This window comes from Rhincodon typus, chromosome 33, assembly GCF_021869965.1.
Source record: "Rhincodon typus isolate 14 chromosome 33, sRhiTyp1.1, whole genome shotgun sequence".
Classification (NCBI taxonomy): Eukaryota; Metazoa; Chordata; class Chondrichthyes; order Orectolobiformes; family Rhincodontidae; genus Rhincodon; species Rhincodon typus.
Window position 1 is genome coordinate 14,091,179 of NC_063364.1, and position 9,699 is coordinate 14,100,877.

A 9,699-nucleotide genomic window follows, 5' to 3' on the forward strand; every position below is an offset into this window, starting at 1 on the left:
ATGCCTCCCGAAGGTTGCAGGAACAGCACCTCATATTTCGCTTGGGAACGCTGCAGCCCAATGGTATCAATGTGGACTTCACAAGCTTCAAAATCTCCCCTCCCCCGACCATATCCCAAAACCAGCCCAGCTCATCCCCGCCTCCCTAACCCCTCCTTCCTCCCACCTATCCCCTCCTCCCACCTCAAGCCCCACCCCCATCTCCTACCTACTAGCCTCATTCCGTCCTCCCTGGACTGACCTATCTCCTCCCTACCTCCCCACCTACACTCACCTTTACTGCCTCCATCCCCGCCTCTTTGACCTGTCTGTCTCCTCTCCACCTGTCTTCTCCTTTAATCTTCTATCCATCTCCCCCTCTTTCTCTATTTATTTCAGAATCCCCTTCCCCTCCCCCATTTCTGAAGAAGGGTCCAGACCCGAAATGTCAGCTTTCCTGCTCCCCGAGACGACTGCAGATGCTGGAGATCAGAAGTAAAAGAAAGTACTTGAGAAACTCAGTAGATCTGGTAATATCTGTGGAATGAGAAAGAGAGTCCTGAATTAATGTCACATTAGAATTCAGTTTCTCAAGCACTTTCTGTTTATATTTCATATACCCTTAGGATATTATTGATTAAAGCATATGATAGTTCTTGCTGAAGAATCAGGAACTGATATATGCATAGAGTTCAGTTATGGAGCTGCAGTAAGATCAGGAGAATTCCAGGCTAACAAGTCTTAATGAACTGGAGTAACTCTCACTTTCCTAATTATGTATCCTTTTCACCCATGTCTGTGAAATACAATCCTCGTTCGAAGAATATTTGAGCATGTAGATAAGAAGGTGTATGTTGGGGTGAAATGTGTATGAAACCACAGTAATGTGACATTGTAGTCTGATGGAATTGCTTATAAATAAACTACTAAATGAATATAATCTTGCATTTTAATAAAACATCATTGTCTGATTATTTTTATCAGGTGGTTTGAGCCTTTTGCCATTGATTGGCTGGATGAAAATGAAGTTGTATCAATGGACTTTCTTCATGGAGCACTTGAGAGAGATAAGAAAGATGGGGCAAGTGTCAAATTCATTTTCTTGCTTATCCCACAGATAAAACGCAACACCTTCTGAATATTTTGTGACTTTTTTTTACAGTAACCAGGAATGTTATTTTTTTGAAATAGATTGTAAATTACATTTGACAAATTTCTCTCATTTATTTTAAGGGCTTAGCTATTATCCAATTTGTATTTTTTCTAATCTAGTTCCAGCAAACTTCAGAACATGCTCTGTTCTCTTGCTCCGTCGTGGATGTCTTCACTCAACTGAATCAAAGTTTTGAGATTATCAAAAAGCTTGAATGTCCTAATCCGGAGGCACTGGCACATTTCATGAGAAGATTTGCTAAGGTACGTGCATTTATAATCTTTACAAGTCTTACAATGTTTGAAAAGTGGTGTGTTCTGTGGTTGTTACTACATTTGTGTAGCTTCAGTTGTCAGTAAACGTTACTGTGCTTTCTCCCCTGGGTTCTAATTACTCTACTTTGACAGATATATACAAAAAAAACCTTTTCAAAATGTTTTCACAATCCAAAAGACATTCAATCAGATTAACTTCACAATAACTATAAAAACTCGGCAAAAAATGCAGTCTTTAGGTTTACAAATATAAATTTTATTTCTCATGCTGTGTTTGAACTAAATAAATATTTATTGCACTATCATTATCTCGAAAAAGAAATCACCGGGAATTTAAATGAATGAAATTTGGTGATCATATTTTTCACTTTCATTGCAGACCATATGCAAAGTTCTCCTCCAATATGCTGCTATTATCTCAAAAGATTTCCACCTCTACTGTTCCAAGGAAAAAGTGGTAGGTATAGATGCGTACATGAACTGTGAACCCAATCCTATGCTGTCAAGATGTATTACCAAAGCTAATGCAGGATATTGGCACAACAGAAGTGTATTTTTACTTTTCACAAATCAAATTGTAAGCACGATTGGTAAATCATGAATGGTTTGTCTGTCAAATGACCATTTCTGCCCTACTAATTGCAAATGAGTTTATTGCTGGCAGTGTTAATGAGGTCCCTCTGAGTTTCCGTTTCTGGAATGTTAGTTTTAAGTTTGTAATTATAGAACTCATTGTTTATTTTTCGTACAATACCTACAGTGTGGAAACAGGCCATTCAGCCCATCCAGTCCACACCAACCCTCCAAAGAACATCCAACCCAGACCCATCCTCCCATCCTATCCCTGTCACCCTGCATTTCCCATGGCTAGTCCACCTATCCTGCATATCTCTGGACACTATGCACAATTTAACATGGCCAACCCCACTAACCTGCACATCTTTTAATTGTGGGAGGAAACCGGAGCATCCGGGGGAAACCCACATGGACATGGGAAGAATGTGCAAAACTTCACAAATACAGTCGCCCGAGGGTGGAATCGAACTCCGGTCCCTGGTGCTGTGAGGCAGCAATGCTAACGACTGAGCCACCGTGCTTTCCATTTTTTATTCAATCATAGGATTGTAAAATTGCATGAACCGCAAAATGGACCTTAGAAATTTAGATTTAATTTTTAGATTTGAGTTTTCCCAGCCTCTGTGTGACACCAGACCCACAACAATGTGGTTGACTGCCCTCCAAAATGGCCTAGCAAGCTATGCAATTGTATCAATCACTCAAAAGGAAAAGAAGGAATCTTTACCAATCTGCCAGTCACAGACGCATCTGCACAGTCCGTGTGGAGATAAAGTTCCATTGAAAGTACACTCCCTTGTGTTATGTGGCACTATCACTGTGCAAAATGGGACAGATGTCAGACAGACCTAGCAACTCCAAACTGGGCATCCATAAGGTGCTGTGGGCCATCAACAGCAGCAGAATTGTATTCCAGCACAATCTGTAACCCCATAGCCCAGCATATCCCCCACTCAACCATTACCATCAGGCCAGGGGATCAACCCTGGTTCAATGGAGAGTGCAGGAGCCCATGCCAGGAGCAGCACCAGGGATAACTGAAGATGAGGTGTCAACCTGATGAAGCCACCAAGCAGGACTACTTGCACACCAACAACAGAACCTGCAAATGATAGACAGCGCTAAATGATTCCACAACAAATGTCATCCTGCTACAAACAGTTGTGAATGATGTTGAATGTGAATGAACGGTTCTGAATTAAACAACTCTTTGGAGGAAGAGGCTCCACAAATATCCTCATCCTCAATAATAGGGCAGCCCACTAATGTAAGAGATAAAGTTGAAGCATTTGCAGCAATTTTCAGCCAGAAGTGCTGAGTTGATGACCCATCTCCTCTTCCATAGGCCCCCAGCAATACAGATGGCATTTCTTTAGCCCATTCAATTCACTGCATATTGACTGGAGGCTGCAAAGGCTATGGGCACCAACAACGTTCCAGCAACAGTGTTGAAGACTTATGCCGTACAGCTGTGATGGGTAGCATGGTGGCTCAGTGGTTAGCACTGCTGCCTTGCAACAGCAGGGACCCAGGTTCAATTCCACCCTTGGACAATTGTGTAAAGCTTGCACATTCTCCCTGTGTCTGTATGGGTCTCCTCCAGGTGCTCTGGATTCCTCCAACAGTCCAGAGATGTGCAGCTTAGGTGGATTGGTCATGCTAAATTGCCCATACTGTCCAGGCTAGGTGGATTAGTGCTGGGAAATGCAGGGTTATGGGGATAGGGTGGCGTGCTGGGTCTGGGTGGGCTGCTGTTCAGAGGGTCAGTGCAGATTTGATAGGCTGAATGGCACTTTTCCGCACTGTAAGGATTCCAACCTGCTGCCTCCACACTCAGGCAGTGCATTCCACATCCTAACCGTTCCTTATGTAAAGCCATTTGGTCTGAATTTGCCTTTAATTGTTTCACCAACAACCTCAAGCCTCTGTCCCCTGCTTCCTGATCCTGATAGAAACAGTTTCTCTCTATCTAATCTGTCTAGACCTTTCATGATTTTAACATCTCTGTCCAATCCTTTCTCAACCTTGTTTGTGGAAAGTAGGTCCACCTTCATTCCATTTATTTGTCAACACAAATAATATCTGAACAGGTTTTGTTCAAGGTTTACAAGCAGCTCCTCACAATAGAATGAATTAATAGCATTTTGCAGATTCCCACTGGACATATGGCAAATTGTTTCAATAGGTTAAAGTAATTATATGCTGTGATTAGAATATGGAAGTGAAGTGACCAGTATCAGGGAGGTCCTTAACTGTGAATTTGTCAAAATTCTCAAACAAATGCTCATATTTTTCTGTGTGTTGCTCATTACAAGTGATCATTTTCTTCTTGTTATTTAATTTGGGCTTAAGTGTCCTTAGTTCCATTTCTGCCCTAATGTAATGATTAAACAAACAATGTAATATAAGCCTTGGATGTTTCTCCTCCATAACAAGGGGGGGCACGGTTTCAAAATCAGGAGTCTCCTGTTTAAGATAGAGATGACAAGGAATATCTTCTGGACGAGGGTCGTTAATCTTTAGGAATTCTGTCCCTCAGAGCGATGGACCACTGGGTCATGGAACATATTCAAGGCTGAGTTAGAATTTTGATGGACAGGCCAGTCAAGGGTAATGGGGGTGCACCCAGGAAAGTGGAGCTAAGACCACAATCAGTTCAGTCAGTCCCAAAGAAGGGTCACCGTACTCGAAATGTTATCTCTGTTTTTGCTCCACAGAGGCTGCCAGACCTGCTGAGCTCCTCCAGCAGTTTCTGTTTTTGTTTCAGTCATGATCTTATTGACTGGCAGACCTTAAGGAGTCAAGTGGCCTACTCCTGCTCCTATTTCATACGTTCTTACATCAGACTTCCTGGCTCCAACTTTGCAAACCTCATCAGAAATGCACAAAATCAAAGATTTCCAAAAGTCGTTTTGTTCACAGAGACCACAACAAGGTAACATTAACTGACCAATGATACTCTTTAAAACAACTCTTCATAAAGTGCTTTCTCTTGAAATGCTTTCAATGCAGAAAGACATAAAAACTCACCAAAGAGGCACAATGGAAGGGAAGATTCTTAACCATTTTCGGGAGCTAAGAGAAATAATGTGATGATAAAGATCAGAAAAGAAGAAACGGAAGGGTTTAGAAAGCAACTTCTAGAGAGTCAGACGAAGAGACTGAAGGTTCTGCCAGAGTTGCGGGAAGAAGGGAAGACAGAGATGCACACCAAGCCAGAGTAAGAGATGCAAGGAGGGAGTGCAGAGCTGATGGATGGTGTGAAGAAAGATGACAAGCATTGCAAACTGTACATACTCAAGTAACAATCAATCTTGCTAAGAGTTAACCCCAATATTTTGCCCCCAAAAATCCTCAGTTTTTCAGTTATCACACATATAAGGCAGGCCACAGAGTTTAGCCCCAAAATCCATAACTTTATCATTAACTGGTAGGTAGTCTGGGAAGCCCATCCTCTGTGAATTCAGAACTACAGCAAGCAATCAATCTCTTTGCTACTGTTGGTCGCTCGGTACTTCCAATGACCCAGCTTGCATTACAAAGCCTTGAAATATTAAGACGGTATAACATAGGAGCAGCAGTAGGCCATTCAGCCCATTGAGTCTTCTGTGCCATACAGTAATCTGACAATCCTCAACTCCACTTCCTTTCTTTTTCTCCGTAATCCTTGATTCCCGTACTGATTAAATGTCTGTCTATATCAGCCTTGAATATACTTAATGACCCATTCTCAACATCCCACTGTGGTAAAGAATTCCATAGATTCACCACACTCTGAGAAGAAATTCCTCCTCATCTCTGTCTTAAATGTGCAACTCCTTATTCTGAGATAATGCCGCCTGCTCCTAGACTCTCCAACAAGCAGAAACAACCTTCCTACATGTGCCCTGTCCATTCCCAGATTTCTTACGCAAAAGTTAACCTCCTATGTTTTGCCTAAAATTACAGCCTCAAAAACTTGAATCTCACACAAACATATGTGGCATTTATAAAAATCTGTGTATTAGCAGGAGCCAGAAGGAAGGAAATGTCTGATAATTGTATTGATGCAAAAGGAAATGCCCATTGTTGTTTGGTGTCCCCAACTGTGCACATATTGGGGGGGAATAGTATTTTGTTCATGCAACTTAGAATGAGGTGTAGTGAATCACAGTTGTTGCTGCGTGAATATTTATTGATAGCATCAATCATCAAGTAGTCTGCATCAGTAAAATAATCCAATCCTCCACATTTCACTGCTTTACTTGCAATTTGGTTCTTTGCTTTAAATTCAAACAAGCACTTGGATAGTATATGCTCCTGAGGAAATATTGATGTCTTAACCACATGAGCAAATCAGATAACAATCAAGTTTGGAGGTGAAACCTTAGAATAACTTTAAAAACCTTTGGTTGTTCCCATTGGTGTCTGAAATATTTTGAGTAGCCACAAATTCAGTTCATTTCTAATTAAAGCAGATGTTTTATGGTGATAGGTAGGTCAGAGTAGGTCACTTTTAATGGCCCATTTACTCCCCTAGAAGAAAATTGGTGATTGAAACAATATCACATTGACTTTTTAACAACAGAGAGAGAGAAAACACATGAAGGAGATCATTTGTTCTAATGTCTGCAAAGTCCCAACTAACAATGAAATGAAATAAATTGTTCAACCATGTTAAATGGTATCATATATTTTCAGAAAGGATTGGAAATTGTTGCTCCTCAAAGAATTTTGATTTTGCAGGGATTGTCCCATGTATTTCCTGTTATATTCCATTGTTTAACTCAACAGCTCTTTTTATCCCTGATTTCAAATAGTCTTGTTCAGATGTTATTTTTCTTTGTTCCTGACCTAAAGATATTGACTCATGCCGTGTAATATTTCCAAAGCCAATGTGCTATTAAAAGTACAAAAGTACTGTTCTTTGCAACTGAGCCTACACAGTGTGGGGGAGTTTTCACTTCCAGGACTGAGTGGGCTTGGGAGCAGGTAGGTGGGTTAAAAGTGCTGAAATTAACAACATGTTTCACGTTTACTGCAGCATGAAACCCCCTCAGGCAAGAGAGGTTAGCAATTTCAACATCATAATAGTTCATTAAGAGCGGTATTAATAATAGGTTCAGGACTCAGCTGTGAGTGCATGGATTTCCCAGATATTCTGGAACTTGCCAGTAAAAGCAAGGTGACAAAATAAAAGCAATCATGACATTTGAGAGAGCTGAAGAAATGACAGTCAAAAAATTGACTAAGTATTGAAACCTTACATCTGCTCTCTTGCCTAATTATGTGAAAGGATTTTGCTTGTAGCAAGTGCACTTAAAGTTTATTTTCATGCATTTACAAATTTAGTTTCACCTGCTTTGGAATTGACTCTCTCCATAGTGGTCATTTTCACTACAGAAAAAGTCCCATTTTATGTCGTAGATTCTGTCACAGACACAATTTACAATAAGTTTCCTTACTGCCTATGATGAGTGGTGAAGTGGTCTGTCTTCTAACCCTTGATGTGTGTGTATAAAAGAAATAAGTTAATTCACAGCAACCTTTTGAGTTTAAAAATCAAGAGGATTATTTATTCTCATATACTTACCTCTGATTAACTACAATGTCTCACACATACTATCACATTGATGAAGATTACATTCAGGTGAAGGTAGGAATCTGTTACAAATGGTAGTTAACTCCGTATCAAAAACAGAGAATACTGGAGAAACTCAGCAGCTGTGGGAGAGAAACAGAATTAACACTTGTTCAGAAGAGTCTTCTGCAGGACACAAAATATTAACTCTGTTTCTTTCTCTTCAGACGCTGCATGAAGATAGGGTAATGCAGGAGGCGTTTGGTACGCTTGCCTTTATTGGTCAGTACATTGAGTATAGGAGTCGGGAAGTCATGTTGTGGCTGTGCAGGACATTAGTTAGGCCACTTTTGGAATACTGCATTTAATTCTGGTCTCCCTGCAATAGGAAGGATGTTGTGAAACTTGAAAGGGTTTGGAAAGATTTGCAAGGATGTTGCCAGCGTTGGAGGGTTTCAGACATAGGAAGAGACTGAATAGGCTGGGGCTATTCTCCCTGGAGCATGAGAGACTGAGGGGTGACCCTATAGAAGTTTATAAAATCATGAGGGGCATGGATAGAGTGAATAGTCAATTTCTTCGCTACAGGGTAGGGGGAGTCCAAAACTAGAGGGCATAGGTTTAAGGTGAGAGGGGAAAGGTTTAAAAAGGCCCTCAGGGGCAGCTTTCTCATGCAGAAGGTGGTGCGTGTATGGGATGATCTGCCAGAGGAAGTGGTGGAGACTGGTACAATTACAACATTTAAAAGGCATCTGGATGGGTATATGAATAGGAAGAATTTGGAGGGATATGGGCCAAGTGCTGGCAAATGGGACTAGATTAATTTAGGATACCTGGTCGGCATGGACGAGTTGGACTGGAGTTCTGTCCTGTACATCTCAATGACCCTATAACCTGTTGAATGGCTGTGTTTGATTCATATTTCCAGCATCTGCAGTATTTTGCCTTTATTCAAATGGTTAACAGTTTCTGGTTTACAGTCTCCCACATAGTAGGCCTGCTTTCTTGAAAGTGTTTGATGCTTTTAAGTTGAAGTGCGAGTCTTACAAAGCCATGAATTCTTAGTGTGTTGTGAGGTTTCTAATTTCTAAGAGGTTGTTTCTGAGATGAACTTGAAGTTGGAGCAGGTAGAGGGGACTCCTCTGTTGGGATATCCCAATTTTAAGGTTTTGCTGTGAGCTATCTGGGCTGCTGGACGACTTGTAGCTAGTTTCTAGTCTGGCGTTCTGACTAATGAACTGCTGGTTTGATGGCTTTCTGATGGAACAGCCTGTAGAAACTGCTTCTGCTGATTTGAAAAGCAGACAGAAAACAAGGCTGTTAAATCATGCGACTTTTTACAAGTTTGAAGTCATTTTCCAAATACGGTGGAGGTGTTTTTGATGATTCCAACATTGTGTGTTACACCCGGCTGATGATTTGAACGTTTGAGATTGTCAGTGTGTCGTTTTTTTGAATGATCCATTTGATCTGATAATAATACCCTTTTGATTGGCTTCAGAGAACATCATTGATTCAAATCAGTAAGGAATGTTCCTTTCGTTACCTCCTGAGACACAGGAGTGATTTCAATCCACAAAAGAAGTCAGGTGCACTCAGGTAGCCATCTTTCCCAGCTATTTCTGTCCTATTTTAAAATATTAACATATTGACTCTAAATCCAGAACATACTGGGCCATAACAATATCTTCCCGGAAACCTCACACTAAATCGAAACTACCCATACAGAAGCAAGGTTCCCACCCTAAATGTAAATGATCTCAGGAGCTGTGTTCTCAATCACAAGAATTTTGCCGCCAGTATATAAGATAACCAAGAAATAAACAAAACACTGTGTTTAAATCTTCCACATTTTCAGTTATGTGACAAAGGACCAACATGAACAGGTACGGTTTTTTTTTCTGATCGAACTAAGGTGATGCCACAAAATACTCCCCCATGATATAGTTGCCCCTCCACTCGCTCGTGATAATTTGTTCCATCCATTAAAATGACTCGTTTGCCTGCATTAGTGTCCTTCCTGGTCATGAATGCTTGTCCCATTACTGGGCCATTTCTCAGCCTTGGGCCCCTTTTTCCTGTGGAAGCAGTGATCATTCCCTGATAATTTGGACACTGCCCAGCCCTGTCTGCCTCATCCCGAGTGGAGTGGACAC

General features: G+C 41.0%; 1 protein-coding gene across 4 annotated transcripts in view; it reads left to right on the forward strand.

Annotated features, from left to right (window-relative positions):
- The window catches only part of LOC109926673 (protein unc-13 homolog C-like), a 537,669-nt gene that overhangs the window by 446,871 nt on the left and 81,099 nt on the right, over positions 1–9,699 (forward strand). For all 4 annotated transcript variants that reach the window (XM_048616076.1, XM_048616075.1, XM_048616074.1 and 1 more), the window contains 3 exons: positions 964–1,060; positions 1,252–1,395; positions 1,787–1,864. In XM_048616076.1, the coding sequence (XP_048472033.1) occupies positions 964–1,060; positions 1,252–1,395; positions 1,787–1,864 (319 nt within the window). The remainder of the gene's footprint in view (positions 1–963; positions 1,061–1,251; positions 1,396–1,786; positions 1,865–9,699) is intronic.